At 48.7% G+C, this 16,920-nt stretch overlaps 1 protein-coding gene across 1 annotated transcript in view; it reads right to left on the bottom strand.

Annotated features, from left to right (window-relative positions):
- Positions 1-347: 347 nt before the first annotated feature.
- LOC124048043 (striatin-like) overlaps positions 348-16,920 on the bottom strand; it is a 153,969-nt gene continuing 137,396 nt past the window's right edge. The window contains exons 9-17 of the mRNA XM_046368421.1: positions 16,488-16,634; positions 14,309-14,445; positions 6,845-7,020; positions 6,280-6,449; positions 5,437-5,601; positions 4,465-4,605; positions 4,269-4,370; positions 3,897-3,983; positions 348-3,536 (exon numbers count right to left, since the gene is read on the bottom strand). Of these exons, the coding sequence (XP_046224377.1) occupies positions 3,367-3,536; positions 3,897-3,983; positions 4,269-4,370; positions 4,465-4,605; positions 5,437-5,601; positions 6,280-6,449; positions 6,845-7,020; positions 14,309-14,445; positions 16,488-16,634 (1,295 nt within the window). The 3' untranslated portion in view covers positions 348-3,366. The remainder of the gene's footprint in view (positions 3,537-3,896; positions 3,984-4,268; positions 4,371-4,464; positions 4,606-5,436; positions 5,602-6,279; positions 6,450-6,844; positions 7,021-14,308; positions 14,446-16,487; positions 16,635-16,920) is intronic.

Genomic DNA, 16,920 nt, shown 5'->3' with positions numbered 1-16,920 from the left:
AATCAAAACATCCTCTCCCCTCCTCCGGCTCTCTCAATTCACAGGTTGTGAAATTTCTCCCTCTCAAAATCATGGACAGAAACCAAATATTTTACAGCAGTTTTAATGAGAACAGACTTTCATATGCAAACCAGCGACCGTTACGGTCTGAGAAAATAGCTCATCAGTTACATGGATACTTTTGATGGATTTGTGGAACAAAAACAATTGGTTGCTTTTTGTATGAACATAACATATTGTATTGTATTACAGCTCTCTGGGATAGCATCCAAAATAATAATAATAATATAATATATGCCATTTAGCAGACGCTTTTATCCAAAGCGACTTACAGTCATGTGTGCATATATTCTACGTATGGGTGGTCCCGGGGATCGAACCCACTACCCTGGCGTTACAAGCGCCATGCTCTACCAACTGAGCTACAGAAGGACCATGGCACCCTATTCCCTATAGTGCACTAGTTTAGACCAGGAACCTATGGACCCTAAAATGAGTGCACTATATAGGGAATAGGGTGCCATTTGGGATGCTTACCCTACTCGGAGACGTTTCACACTCAGTGTCCACTGAGCACGCCGCAGGCCAAACTCAGTGTCCACTGAGCACGCCGCAGGCCAAACTCAGTGTCCACTGAGCACGCCGCAGGCCAAACTCAGTGTCCACTGAGCACGCCGCAGGCCAAACTCAGTGTCCACTGAGCACGCCGCAGGCCAAACTCAGTGTCCACTGAGCACGCCGCAGGCCAAACTCAGTGTCCACTGAGCACGCCGCAGGCCAAACTCAGTGTCCACTGAGCACGCCGCAGGCCAAACTCAGTGTCCACTGAGCACGCAGCAGGCCAAACTCAGTGTCCACTGAGCACGCAGCAGGCCAAACTCAGTGTCCACTGAGCACGCAGCAGGCCAAACTCAGTGTCCACTGAGCACGCAGCAGGCCAAACTCAGTGTCCACTGAGCACGCAGCAGGCCAAACTCAGTGTCCACTGAGCACGCAGCAGGCCAAACTCAGTGTCCACTGAGCACGCAGCAGGCCAAACTCAGTGTCCACTGAGCACGCAGCAGGCCAAACTCAGTGTCCACTGAGCACGCAGCAGGCCAAACTCAGTGTCCACTGAGCACGCAGCAGGCCAAACTCAGTGTCCACTGAGCACGCAGCAGGCCAAACTCAGTGTCCACTGAGCACGCAGCAGGCCAAACTCAGTGTCCACTGAGCACGCAGCAGGCCAAACTCAGTGTCCACTGAGCACGCAGCAGGCCAAACTCAGTGTCCACTGAGCACGCAGCAGGCCAAACTCAGTGTCCACTGAGCACGCAGCAGGCCAAACTCAGTGTCCACTGAGCACGCAGCAGGCCAAACTCAGTGTCCACTGAGCACGCCGCAGGCCAAACTCAGTGTCCACTGAGCACGCCGCAGGCCAAACTCAGTGTCCACTGAGCACGCCGCAGGCCAAACTCAGTGTCCACTGAGCACGCCGCAGGCCAAACTCAGTGTCCACTGAGCACGCCGCAGGCCAAACTCAGTGTCCACTGAGCACGCAGCAGGCCAAACTCAGTGTCCACTGAGCACGCAGCAGGCCAAACTCAGTGTCCACTGAGCACGCAGCAGGCCAAACTCAGTGTCCACTGAGCACGCAGCAGGCCAAACTCAGTGTCCACTGAGCACGCAGCAGGCCAAACTCAGTGTCCACTGAGCACGCAGCAGGCCAAACTCAGTGTCCACTGAGCACGCAGCAGGCCAAACTCAGTGTCCACTGAGCACGCAGCAGGCCAAACTCAGTGTCCACTGAGCACGCAGCAGGCCAAACTCAGTGTCCACTGAGCACGCCGCAGGCCAAACTCAGTGTCCACTGAGCACGCCGCAGGCCAAACTCAGTGTCCACTGAGCACGCAGCAGGCCAAACTCAGTGTCCACTGAGCACGCAGCAGGCCAAACTCAGTGTCCACTGAGCACGCAGCAGGCCAAACTCAGTGTCCACTGAGCACGCCGCAGGCCAAACTCAGTGTCCACTGAGCACGCCGCAGGCCAAACTCAGTGGCTGGCATTGTAAAGATGGACCAACATACTTAAAACTCCTATTGTAGAAACAGATGGTTTACTTTGGGAAACATGTTGTTGTACAGTTTTATAACAAGGAATTCTTCGAACAAATAGGAAATATTAACTTGATCGTCTGTTTGGCGGATTCCCTTCTACCCTGGTCCCAAACCTGTTAGTGCATTTCTTTTCAACTCTTATATGGTCAATGGCAAGACAGGACAAACTGATCTGGGGCCAAGGCTTCTTTTCACCCATGCTTTTTATATATATATTTAAAAAAAGAGCACTCAAACTCAGTCAGTTTTAAGACTTAATATATATTTTGTTTATTATACGTATTTGTAATTCTACATCCAATATTTTTGTTAAAATGGACACCATCGTGACAACCTTTCCCTATCAACGCTGTCTGCCCCCCGCAAAAACAGATGCTCTGTAAAATAACTTTTGTTTCAAGACTTTTTTTTAAAGCAAAGGCACATTTTTTAATAAGTATTTTTAAAAGGAAAGCAGAGAGAGAAACTGGCTGGCTGGTGGGTGGGCAGAGACAGAGTCAGCCCGGGGGGAGACAGAGTCAGCCCGGGGGGAGACAGAGTCAGCCCGGGGAGACGGAGTCAAGCCCGGGGGGACAGAGTCAAGCCCGGGGAGACAGAGGGGAAAAGCGAGATGCTTTCATCTAAGACAGCCAGCCAGCATCTCCAACACAACACTGAAAGTGACTTGGAGGAAAAGGAGGGACCAGGGAGCAGACGGCCTGATCTGAAGGGAGAGGTCTGGGCCTAGAGATTGGGGAAATGGGGGGCTTGGGGTTCGGGGAAATGGGCATGACAACATGAGGGGGTAGGGCATGGTGCTCAACCTCTCTAGTGAGTCTACACTATAAAACACCTGTCTGTCTGTCTTCAACACCCTTGCTAGCTGTGAAGGGAAGACAGACCATAAGGTTAGTCTGAAGACAATAGTTTCAGTCTGTGTGGGTGTTCATTGGCCCCAGATTCGAGAAAGAGGGTCTTTGTGGCCAGGGGCCTGCCTGGATTGCACAGGGATGAGAAAGCCTTGTGCCCAATCGCAGTTCCCACAACAGACCTCTGAGCCAACCACAGCCCTGGCCCTATCCCTCTGGAGGCGGGCCTAGTCTGGGGCTTAGAAGTGGCTATTGGCTGCATCATCCACCAGTCAAAACAGGGAACCAGTAGTGTGAGAGGTGATATATGAGGGGAAGTCTGCGTGGAAGCTCACACGCTCGTTTCTTAAGGTCCCGCCCCTCCTGTGTCTCTATTGATCCCTGGTGCTGGGAGGCCGTGTCGGTGGGCTGACTGGTCCTCGTCATACGAACACCTTGGCAAGAGCGTCTGCCCCGGCGGAGGCGATGTAGGCCTTAGAGGGGTGGAAGGCCACGTCATGGATAGACTCATCATTCTTCTTCCTGTGAGCTGTAAACTCCTGGATACACGTCTTAGTCTCCAGGTTCCACAGACGAATAGAACAGTCATGACCTGAGGGAGGGGAGAGGAAGGTGAACAGTAGTTGGGCGCCAAGGCAGTTTACATAAAGTTCTAGGCCCTCTCCTGTTTAATAAAGTATACAGCTCTGGTGTCCCCCAGGGCTCAGCTCTAGGACTTCTCCTGTTTAATAAAGTAAACAGCTCTGGTGTCCCCCAGGGCTAAGCTCTAGGCGCCCTACTGTTTAATAAAATATACAGCTCTGGTGTCCCCCAGGGCTCAGCTCTAGGCCCCCTACTGTTTCATAAGGTCTGTCATATGCTCATAAGGGACTCTCCTACCATTGCACGCAGTAATAAAATATATCTAGCTAAGAATATTAGAAATCGTTATTGAGAGTTGTTCACTACTTACTGCCAGACATCAGATAGAGACCATTGGGGTCTACAGCTAGACTGGTAACAGCATCCAGGTGGGCCACCATTGAGTGAATCAGCTTTCCTGAAGAGTTCAAATTGACAACGTGTTCATTTTATATATATATATATATATATATATATAAAATAAAATGCACACATTTATATACACGTTTCTGCTTTCTGTGAATGCATCAGTTTAAGTGTACTCACTCTATTTTTAAAAACAAACTGATGTGTTAAACCACACTGGATCAAGAGGAGTAAAAACTGGACGACTGCCAGAGGACTGATGGAGGACCACTGAGATCCTACTTAGTTCTGTGCGGAGGACACGTTTGTATGTAGACCAACAAAATGGTTGTGTAACCTGTGTTGTTGTCGAAGAACTTGATGTGTCTATCCTCTTCAGCGGTGATGGTGATGGGTAGGGTGGGGTGACTCAGCACCTTGTTGATCTGACAGCGGGTACCTGGAGAGAGGAGAGATTGCTTCCTTGTTTAACAGGCCAATCTGAACATCCCTCCCACCCCTCTTCCTGCTCCCCCTCCTCCCTCCAGACCTACCTGTATCTGCAGCAGACTCCAGGCTGAGCACTAGTTGCTGTGTCTCCATGTTGAACAGGCCAATCCGACCACTGGTGAACGATGTCACCATGTGGGCGGGGTCACTGCAGAGCAGGTCCACTGAGGACGGCACGCCAAATTCTGAAGCAGGAAGCAGGAAGCAAGACAAACGCACGCCATTCTCTGGGTTAAAACACCACATCCTTTTACTCATCACATTAACTTACTATTCCGTTTAAAAAAGTCACTCAACCATATCAGTCAATTTCACCGCAGAAGTTTTATATCATGAACACACAAACACAATTCATGAAGTGCAAAGGCCATGTTAACCTCTTGAAACTAAGGGGCACTATTTTCACTTTTGGAAAAAATAACATTCCCAAAGTAAAACGGGCTATTTCTCAGGACCAGATGCTAGAACATGCATATAATTGACAGCTTAGGATAGAAAACACTCTAAAGTTTCCAAAACTGTAATAATATTGTCTGTGAGTATAACAGAACTGATATTGCAGGTGAAAGCCTGAGAACAATCCAATCAGGAAGGGACTCTTATTTAGAAGCCTGAGAACAATCCAATCAGGAAGGGACTCTTATTTAGAAGCCTGAGAACAATCCAATCAGGAAGGGACTCTTATTTAGAAGCCTGAGAACAATCCAATCAGGAAGGGACTCTTATTTAGAAGCCTGAGAACAATCCAATCAGGAAGGGACTCTTATTTAGAAGCCTGAGAACAATCCAATCAGGAAGGGACTCTTATTTAGAAGCCTGAGAACAATCCAATCAGGAAGGGAGTCTTATTTAGAAACCTCTGTTGATGACAATTCTCCCGGATCCGGGATGGGTAGTTCCAAGAGATTTAATATGAATTCCAAAATACAGAAAATTAACAGGGGGAAGGGGAAAAAATGACAGTGTGCCAGTGCTGGGTTGGTGTTGGAGGCGTCCCAGAGCCTGTCTGCGTGTACCTTTATTTTGGAAGGTGACCAGGGCAGGCTTGGTATCGGAGGCGTCCCACAGTTTGACGGTGCCGTCTCCAGAGCAAGACAGGAGTCTCCGATGAACACCACTGTACACCAGACCCCACACCGAGTCAGTATGACCGCACAGCGCCCCACGCAGGACAGATGGCTCTATTACACATGTTGAGAGAGAGACAAAGTGTTAGCAGTTGATGTTACTCATCAATATCACAGACCCCCAAAAGAAAATCAGGTGGAGAAAAATAGGTTTATTCAAAGAGAACAAATCAAAGATGCTATGCTGAGAAGTAGATGATTATTCTTCCCTGTCCTCAGTGTTTCTCCACAGAACAAAGGGACATGATGTCTTTATAACCCCCAACCCTAGCCTGTGGCTGACTAATTAGAATACCTTGCAGTAAAATCGGGCCAATGGCCAAATAACAAGTATCCTGTTTCAGGCTCAACGTATAGACTATTCGAAACAATGGAAACATGCTACAGGAAGCTATGGGTCCAGGAAGCTACACAGATTTTTACAAAAGGGAAGAAGAGAGAAACCGCCAGAGAGCAACCTGCGAGAGAGAGCCCACCTGAGAGAGAGAGAGAGAGAGGGAGACAGGGGAGCCCGAGAGAGACAGGGGAGCCCAGAGAGAGAGACACAGGGGAGCCAGAGAGAGAGACACAGGGGAGCCAGAGAGAGAGACACAGGGGAGCCAGAGAGAGAGACACAGGGGAGCCAGAGAGAGAGACACAGGGGAGCCAGAGAGAGAGACACAGGGGAGCCAGAGAGAGACAGAGAGAGACAGAGAGAGAGAGATATACAGGCAGCCAGGCCTCTGTTCTTACTGTAAGAATCGTATGGGTCTAGGTTAGGGTTCGGTGTGTTCCAGCTCTGAATGGTGCCGTCCAGCCCTCCACTGAAACACTGCTCTCCTGTACTGCTCATCACAACACACAGCACTGGACCCTGGTGGGCCCTGAACGTGTACATGGGTTCCACATCTACAGAGGCATTCCTGGAGATGAAGACGGAGACAAATGGTGACCTGTGAACTTTGCAGACCATCTGGACTGTATGAAAAGGTCAAATACATTTTTGAGCAAGACATCGAGTCAGTTTCCATTTGATTTATTACATTCAGGAAGTAAATTGAAATTCCAATTCTCCCCAATTGGACTCCAAAACCTGGTGAAAGGAATGTCTCTAGTCTAAGTCTCTACTTTAGTGAAGTAGACACAGAGTTATAGGTCAGTCTTACTTCTCGGCGGGGGAATGTCTCTAGTCTAAGTCTCTACTTTAGTGAAGTAGACACAGAGTTATAGGTCAGTCTTACTTCTCGGCGGGGGAATGTCTCTAGTCTAAGTCTCTACTTTAGTGAAGTAGACACAGAGAGTTATAGGTCAGTCTTACTTCTTGGCGGGGGCAGTCTTCTGCAGGTTCCACATCTTCAGCGTGTGGTCCTCTGAGGCGGTCACTAGAACCGGTTCTACGGGATGGAAGGCCAGACCTCGGACCCCGTCAAAGTGGCTCCGCAGGGTCAACTTGGGGTTCCACGTCCTCCTCAGGGCATCCTTGTTGTTGGACATCTGAGGAGGGGGGGGATGCCGTAGATTATGGGTAGATAAAGTGTGGAAGTCAACAGCAATCATTTTCATCTCTTGTTAATGCATTTAGTGTGCAGTATTCAAGTGCTGCTGAGACCTCAGTAACGTCAATACTCAGGACATCAGTAACGTCATACTCAGGACATCAGTCCATCAGTAACGTCCATACTCAGACATCAGTAATGTCCATCAGTAACGTCCATACTCAGACATCAGTAATGTCCATCAGTAACGTCCATACTCAGGACATCAGTAATGTCCATCAGTAACGTCCATACTCAGGACATCAGTAACGTCCATACTCAGGACATCAGTAACGTCCATACTCAGGACATCAGTAACGTCCATACTCAGGACATCAGTAACGTCCATACTCAGGACATCAGTAACGTCCATACTCAGGACATCAGTAACGTCCATACTCAGGACATCAGTAACGTCCATACTCAGGACATCAGTAACGTCCATACTCAGGACATCAGTAACGTCCATACTCAGGACATCAGTAACGTCCATACTCAGGACATCAGTAACGTCCATACTCAGGACATCAGTAACGTCCATACTCAGACCTCAGTAACGTCCATACTCAGACCTCAGTAACGTCCATACTCAGACCTCAGTAACGTCCATACTCAGACCTCAGTAACGTCCATACTCAGACATCAGTAACGTCCATACTCAGACCTCAGTAACGCCATACTCAGACCTCAGTAACGTCAATACTCAGACCTCAGTAACGTCAATACTCAGACCTCAGTAACGTCAATACTCAGACCTCAGTAACGTCAATACTCAGACCTCAGTAACGTCAATACTCAGACCTCAGTAACGTCAATACTCAGACCTCAGTAATGTCAATACTCAGACCTCAGTAATGTCAATACTCAGACCTCAGTAATGTCAATACTCAGACCTCAGTAACGTCAATACTCAGACCTCAGTAACGTCAATACTCAGGACCTCAGTAACGTCAATACTCAGGACATCAGTAACGTCAATACTCAGGACATCAGTAACGTCAATACTCAGGACATCAGTAACGTCAATACTCAGGACATCAGTAACGTCCATACTCAGGACATCAGTAATGTCCATACTCAGACATCAGTAATGTCCATACTCAGACCTCAGTAATGTCCATACTCAGACCTCAGTAATGTCCATACTCAGACCTCAGTAATGTCCATCAGTAACGTCAATACTCAGACCTCAGTAATGTCCATATACAGACCTCAGTAATGTCCATACTCAGACCTCAGTAATGTCCATACTCAGACATCAGTAATGTCCATCAGTAACGTCAATACTCAGACCTCAGTAATGTCCATCAGTAACGTCAATACTCAGACATCAGTAATGTCCATCAGTAACGTCAATACTCAGACATCAGTAACGTCAATACTCAGACCTCAGTAATGTCCATCAGTAACGTCAATACTCAGACATCAGTAATGTCCATCAGTAATGTCAATACTCAGACATCAGTAATGTCAATACATTTACATTTAAGTCATTTAGCAATACTCAGACCTCTAATATCCATCAGCGACAATACTCACATCAGACATCAGTAACGTCAATACTCAGACATCAGTAACGTCCATCAGTAACGTCAATACTCAGACATCAGTAATGTCCATCAGTAATGTCAATACTCAGACATCAGTAACGTCAATACATTTACATTTAAGTCATTTAGCAGACGCTCTTATCCAGAGCGACTTACTCAGACATCAGTAACGTCAATACTCAGACATCAGTAACGTCAATACTCAGACATCAGTAACGTCCATACTCAGACATCAGTAACGTCCAATACTCAGACATCAGTAACGTCAATACTCAGACATCAGTAACGTCAATACTCAGGACATCAGTAACGTCAATACTCAGGACATCAGTAACGTCAATACTCAGGACATCAGTAACGTCAATACTCAGGACTTCAGTAACGTCAATACTCAGGACATCAGTAACGTCAATACTCAGGACATCAGTAACGTCAATACTCAGGACATCAGTAATGTCAATACTCAGGACATCAGTAATGTCAATACTCAGGACATCAGTAACGTCAATACTCAGACATCAGTAATGTCAATACTCAGCGGAAGCAGAGATGGCTGGAGTCCGGGCCTTCCTTTCACACCGCCTGTTATACAGGGCCTGGACGGCAGGGGGCTCGTCCCCAGTGACTCACCACCCAATCGAGGGCAGTGCAGCTGCTGTACCAAGCGGTGATGCAGCCAATCAAGATGGGTTTGATGCTTTGGAACTGAGGATTGTCTTCAACCTCCTGGAGGGGGAAGAGGTGCAGTAGCGCCTTCTTCACGACCGAGTGGACCATTTTAAGTCCTGAATGATGTGGACACCGAGGAAGCTCTCGACCCACTCCGCTACTATGGGGGCGTGGCTCGCCCTTCCGTTTCCTGTAGGCCACGATCAGCTCCTTGGTCTGACTGACGTTAAGGAGAGGTTGTTGTTCTGGTGTCACACTGCCAGGTCACTGACCTCCTCCCTGTAGGCCGTCTACCACCGCCGTTTTGTCCGCAAACTTGATGAGGGTGTTGGAGTCGTGGGTGAACGGGGAGTACAGGATGGGAATTCGCACACACCCATGTTGAGGGTCAGTGTGGCGGGGATGTTTTGTTGCCTACCCTTACCACCTGGGGGGCGGCCCGTCAGGAAGTCCAGGATCCAGTTGCAGAGGGAGGTGAGCTGAGCTATAGTCAATGAACAGCACTCTTATTTAGGTGGGTAAGGGCAGTATGCAAACTCGAATGGTCTAAGGTGTCTGGGATGATGGAGTTGATGTTACCAGCCTTTCAAAGGACAATACATTAACTAAATATCGTTTTAAAATCCTGATCAAGCTAAACACGATACCCCAAAATGACAAAGAAAAAACAGCTTAAGAAATTTTAGCAAATGTATTAAAAAAGCATTACATTTAATATGACATTTACATAATTATTTTGCTCAGTACTTTGTTGGAGCACCTTTGGCAGCGAGCTTGGCACACCTGTATTTGTGGAGTTTCTCCCCATTCTTCTCTGCAGATCCTCTCAAGCTCTGTCAGGTTGGATGGGGAGCGTCGCTGCACAGCTATTTTCAGGTCTCTCCAGAGGTCAGAGTTCAGGTTCAAGTCCAGTCTCTGGCTGGGCCTCTCAAGGACATTCAGAGATTTGTCCCGAAGCCACTCCTGCGTTGTCTTGACTGTGTGAGAGATGGGAGAACCTTCCAGAAGAACAAACATCTCAACAGAGGAACTCTGGAGCTCTGTCAGGTAAGGTTCTTGGTCACCTCCCCGAGGCCTTTCTCCCCGATTGCTCAGTTTGGACGTGCGGCCAGCTCTAGGAAGAGTCTTGGTGGTTCCAAACTTCTTCCATTTCAGAATGATGGAGGCACTGTGTTCTTGGGGACCTTCCATGCTGCAGAATGATGGAGGCCACTGTGTTCTTGGGGACCTTCAATGCTGCAGAATGATGGAGGCCACTGTGTTCTTGGGGACCTTCAATGCTGCAGAATGATGGAGGCCACTGTGTTCTTGGGGACCTTTAATGCTGCAGTAATGTTTTGTTCCTTTCACCCAGATCTGTGCCTCGACACAATCCTGTCTCTGAGTTCTACGGATAATTCCTTCGACCTCATGACTTGGTTTTTACTCTGACATGCTGTCAACTGTAGGACCTTTCTATAGACGTGTGTATGCCTTTACTAATTATGTCCAATCAGTTGAATTTACCACATGTGGACTCCAATTTATTTTTATTTTTTTAATTTTACCTTTATTTAACCAGGCAAGTCAGTTAAGAACACATTCTTATTTTCAATGACGGCCTGGGAACAGTGGGTTAACTGGTCTAGGAACAGTGGGGTTAACTGGTCTAGGAACAGTGGGTTAACTGGTCTAGGAACAGTGGGTTAACTGGTCTAGGAACAGTGGGTTAACTGGTCTAGGAACAGTGGGTTAACTGGTCTAGGAACAGTGGGTTAACTGGCTGTTCAGGGGCAGAACGACAGATTTGTACCTCGGTTTTGAACTGGCTGTTCCGGGGCTAGTCCAACGCTCTAACCACTTGGCTACCCTGTCCAGCTAACCACTAGGCTTTGAACTCTAACCACTAGGCTACCCTCCGGTTACTCTAACCACTAGGCTACCCTGCCGCCCCTCCCCTCTAACCACTAGGCTACATGCCGCCCCCCCTCTACCACTGCTACCTGCCGCCCTCCCCTCTAACCACTAGGCTACCCTGCCGCCCCTCCCCTCTAACCACTAGGCTACATGCCGCCCCTCCCCTCTAACCACTAGGCTACCTGCCGCCCCTCCCCTCTAACCACTAGGCTACCTGCCGCCCCTCCCCTCTAACCACTAGGCTACCCTGCCGCCCTCCTCTAACCACTAGGCTACCCTGCCGCCCCTCCACTCTAACCACTAGGCTACCCTGCCGCCCTCCACTCTAACCACTAGGCTACCCTGCCGCCCCCCTCTAACCACTAGGCTACCCTGCCGCCCTCCACTCTAACCACTAGGCTACCCTGCCGCCCCTCCACTCTAACCACTAGGCTACCCTGCCGCCCCTCCACTCTAACCACTAGGCTACCCTGCCGCCCCTCCACTCTAACCACTAGGCTACCCTGCCGCCCCTCCACTCTAACCACTAGGCTACCCTGCCGCCCCTCCACCTAACCACTAGGCTACCCTGCCGCCCCTCCACTCTAACCACTAGGCTACCCTTCCACTCTAACCACTAGGCTACCCTGCCGCCCCTCCATCTAACCACTAGGCTACCCTGTCATTATCAGGTATTGCCCCTCCATTGACCACTGAGGAAACCACTGTACTGAATCCATTTTAGGCTGTCCACTCTAACCAAATGAAACCACTAGGGGTCTGAATACTTTACCCTGGCCCCTCCACTCTAACCACTAGGCTATCCGCCCTCCACTCCCACTAGGCTGACAACCACTACAGATCTACTCGGCTACCCTGCCCCTCCAACCACTAGGCTAGTTAACCCACTGTTCCCTAGGCCAGTTAACCCACTGTCCACTCCCACTAGGCTACCCTGTCCACTAACCACTAGGCTACCCTGCCGCCCCTCCTGTTTTCACTGTGTCATTATCAGGTATTGTGTGTAGATTGATGAGGAAAATGTACTGAATCCATTTTAGGCTGTAACGTAACAAAATGAAGGGGTCTGAATACTTTAGGTTGCTAGATCGTATCCCCCGAGCTGACAAAGTACAGATCTAGCGTTCTGCCCCTGAACAGGCAGTTAACCCACTGTTCCTAGGCCAGTTAACCCACTGTTCCTAGGCCAGTTAACCCACTGTTCCTAGGCCAGTTAACCCACTGTTCCTATGCCAGTTAACCCACTGTTCCTAGGCCAGTTAACCCACTGTTCCTAGGCCAGTTAACCCACTGTTCCTAGGCCAGTTAACCCACTGTTCCTAGGCCAGTTAACCCACTGTTCCTAGGCCAGTTAACCCACTGTTCCTAGGCCAGTTAACCCACTGTTCCTAGGCCAGTTAACCCACTGTTCCTAGGCCAGTTAACCCACTGTTCCTAGGCCAGTTAACCCACTGTTCCTAGGCCAGTTAACCCACTGTTCCTAGGCCAGTTAACCCACTGTTCCTAGACCAGTTAACCCACTGTTCCTAGACCAGTTATTTACATTTACATTTAAGTCATTTAGCAGATATCCCACTGTTCCTAGACCAGTTAACCCACTGTTCCTAGACCAGTTAACCCACTGTTCCTAGACCAGTTAACCCACTGTTCCTAGACCAGTTAACCCACTGTTCCTAGGCCGTCATTGAAAATAAGAATTTGTTCTTAACTGACTTGCCTAGTTAAATAAAATAAAAAATATATATAAAATAAATTTGTAACGAGTTTCAGTAAATTATTTTTGGTAGCATTTCTATGCTGAATATTAGAAAAATGAATTGGTGCATTTCTCCCCATATTCCATCCAGATTGCTATATGTTTTATAATCTATAATCTAATCGATCTGTCTTGAATAAGTTCCTCCATTTCTTGTTGTTTTTCCTCTAACTTATTCTGTGCCTTTACGATACAGTGTTTATTACCATCTAACTGTTCTGTCAGTCTTATTCTGTGCCTTTACGATACAGTGTTTATTACCATCTAACTGTTCTGTCAGTCTTATTCTGTGCCTTTACGATACAGTGTTTATTACCATCTAACTGTTCTGTCAGTCTTAATCTGTGCCTTTACGATACAGTGTTTATTACCATCTAACTGTTCTGTCAGTCTTAATCTGTGCCTTTACGTTACAGTGTTTATTACCATCTAACTGTTCTGTCAGTCTTAATCTGTGCCTTTACGATACAGTGTTTATTACCATCTAACTGTTCTGTTAGTCTTAATCTGTGCCTTTACGATACAGTGTTTATTACCATCTAACTGTTCTGTCAGTCTTAATCTGTGCCTTTACGATACAGTGTTTATTACCATCTAACTGTTCTGTTAGTCTTAATCTGTGCCTCTACGATAGTTTTTATTGCCATCTAACTGTTCTGTCAGTCTTATTCTGTGCCTCTACGATAGTGTTTATTACCATCTGACTGTTCTGTCAGTCTTAATCTGTGCCTTTACGTTACAGTGTTTATTACCATCTGACTGTTCTGTTAGTCTTTCCATTTTCCTTGTTAATATGAGCTCTTCTGACCTAAATAATAGTTGTTTTATAGATGAGTACTGAATTGCAGGGCCTCTGAAGGCACATTTAAAAGTGTCCCATACAATAAGGAGATCTGCTGTACCAATGTTTTCTCTGAAAAAGTCCGTTCTAAATGGTTCTGTCCTGGTTCTAAACAAGTCCCCAATGTCCTCGTGGGACAATCTGTACGAGGAATGTGTATTCCTGTTATTTTACGGGACGAGCCGCTTTTAGTCCCCAATCAAACATTTGGAGCCCGCGAGAAACGAGAAAGTAGTCAAGACAACTAGCTTGATATTTAAGCCTCCATATATCCACTAGTTCCAATACATGAATACAATTCATCACGTCTTTATTAAGTGCATAAGGGGGAATGTGATGTCCTTCACGGTCCATTGAAGTACTGAAAAACTCATACTATAATCTCCCACCATAGTAATCGAGTCATGTACCTTCAGATGTGAGTGCTACAGGACGGTAAGCCATTGTGGCAGTTATCCTTAAAGAGTTCTTGGGAACAGGAATGAAAGTTGTGATCGTATTTTAGTACAAAGGCTACTCAAGAGGTGCTACTTACGTCGTACGCCAAGCTATCAGCCTCGTTGGCGACGGTAAGACCGGCCAGCTCCCCAAGTCCCAGTTCAGCCTCCATGTTCTCATCAGGACGCATTATGAAGGACGTTCCTGAGGAAGGAGGGAAGGTCAGCACCTCCACTGGAAGAGAAACACACAGTTACTACCTGGAAGGAAGACATGACACACTGACAATATTACGGACAGAACAGCAAATGCCAACTTCTGAAAACAATCCCAAAAACAGTTTCCTGGGTTTATTTCCCCCACAGAAATCCCAGCTAGAGGATTCCCTCTTTCCTCCCACAGAAATCCCAGCTAGAGGATTCCCCCTTTCCTCCCACAGAAATCCCAGCTAGAGGATTCCCCCTTTCCTCCCACAGAAATCCCAGCTAGAGGATTCCCCGTTTCCTCCCACAGAAATCCCAGCTAGAGGATTCCCTCCCACAGAAATCCCAGCTTTCCCCCCTCCCACAGAAATCCCAGCTAGAGGATTCCCCGTTTCCTCCCACAGAAATCCCAGCTAGCGGATTCCCTGTTTCCTCCCACAGAAATCCCAGCTAGAGGATTCCCTTTCCTCCCACAGAAATTTCCCCCCTCCCACAGAAATCCCAGCTAGAGGATTCCCCGTTTCCTCCCACAGAAATCCCAGCTAGAGGATTCCCTCTTTACCCCCACAGAAATCCCAGCTAGAGGATTCCCTGTTTCCCCCCACAGAAATCCCAGCTAGAGGATTCCCTGTTTCCCCCCACAGAAATCCCAGCTAGAGGATTCCCTCTTTCCCCCCACAGAAATCCCAGCTAGAGGATTCCCTGTTTCCCCCCACAGAAATCCCAGCTAGAGGATTCCCTCTTTCCCCCCACAGAAATCCCAGCTAGAGATTCCCTGTTTCCCCCCACAGAAATCCCAGCAGGAACAGAAATCCCAGCTAGAGGACTGTTTCCCCCACAGAAATCCCAGCTAGAGGATTCCTTTTCCCCCACAGAAATCCCAGCTAGAGGATTTTTCCCCCCACAGAAATCCCAGAGAGAATTCCCCGTTTCCCCCACAGAAATCCTAGAGGTTTCCCCCACAGAAATCCCAGCTAGACACAGAAATCCCAGCTAGAGGATTCCCTCTTTCCCCCACAGAGCTAGAGATTCCCCGTTTCCTCCCACAGAAATCCCAGCTAGAGACAGAAATCACCAGCTAGAGGATTCCCTCTTTCCCCCCACAGAAATCCCAGAGAGGATTCCCGTTTCCCCCCACAGAAATCCCGGGACAGAGACAGACACCGGGGATTCAATCAGAGAGGAATAAGCAGACACAACTGAGAAGATTCAGAAAAACCAGGAAACTTTAGGAACCTTTTCTTAATTTTGAAACCCGAGTGATTAGACCGGGGACAGAGAGACAGACACCGGGGACAGAGACAGACACCGGGGACAGAGAGACAGACACCGGGGACAGAGACAGACACCGGGGACAGAGAGACAGACACCGGGGACAGAGAGACAGACACCGGGGACAGAGACAGACACCGGGGACAGAGACAGACACCGGGGACAGAGAGACACCGGGGACAGAGAGAGACACCGGGGACAGAGAGAGACACCGGGGACAGAGACAGACACCGGGGACAGAGAGAGAGAGAGAGACAGACACCGGGGACAGAGACAGACACCGGGGACAGAGAGAGACACCGGGGACAGAGAGAGACACCGGGGACAGAGACAGACACCGGGGACAGAGACAGACACCGGGGACAGAGACAGACACCGGGGACAGAGACAGACACCGGGGACAGAGACAGACACCGGGGACAGAGACAGACACCGGGGACAGAGACAGACACCGGGGACAGAGAGAGACACCGGGGACAGAGACAGACACCGGGGACAGAGAGAGACACCGGGGACAGAGACAGACACCGGGGACAGAGACAGACACCGGGGACAGAGACAGACACCGGGGACAGAGACAGACACCCGGGACAGAGACAGACACCCGGGACAGAGAGAGACACCCGGGACAGAGAGAGACACCCGGGACAGAGAGAGACACCCGGGACAGAGAGAGACACCCGGGACAGAGACACCAGGGACAGAGAGAGACACCCGGGACAGAGACACCAGGGACAGAGACACCAGGGACAGAGACACCAGGGACAGAGACACCAGGGACAGAGACAAACAGGTGTGTACCTTCGTCCGAGCGGTTGTCCTGGTGCTGCTCGTTGAGCCTGGGTGCGTTGGAGCGGGCCTGGGGGGAAGAGGAGGGTTCTCTGGGACTCATGTCCTCTTGGTCCCTCAGGTTGGCCAGCATGTCCTGGAGCTTAGACCGGTTAGGTCCTTGGGAGAGAAAACAGGTAGGAGGAAAATGTTTTAACAGAGAGACCGGTAGTGTATACTGATAGGGAGAAGAGAGAGCAGAGGACATTACTACAGTAGAGGAAAACAGAGCCTGACAGCAGTTGAGTGCCTATATTTGTTCAAACTGAAAGTGGAGGAAAAGATGTCCATGATGTCGAGGGGTTGTTGGGGGGCGTCCTGACAAACACCCCAACACAGACCTACAAGGATGAAGACAACAAAAATACAACAATGAGAGGACGCGACAGCAGGACAGCAGGAGGAG

This window comes from Oncorhynchus gorbuscha, linkage group LG11, assembly GCF_021184085.1.
Source record: "Oncorhynchus gorbuscha isolate QuinsamMale2020 ecotype Even-year linkage group LG11, OgorEven_v1.0, whole genome shotgun sequence".
NCBI lineage: Eukaryota > Metazoa > Chordata > Actinopteri > Salmoniformes > Salmonidae > Oncorhynchus > Oncorhynchus gorbuscha.
This window is presented reverse-complemented; position numbering and strand designations above follow the sequence as displayed.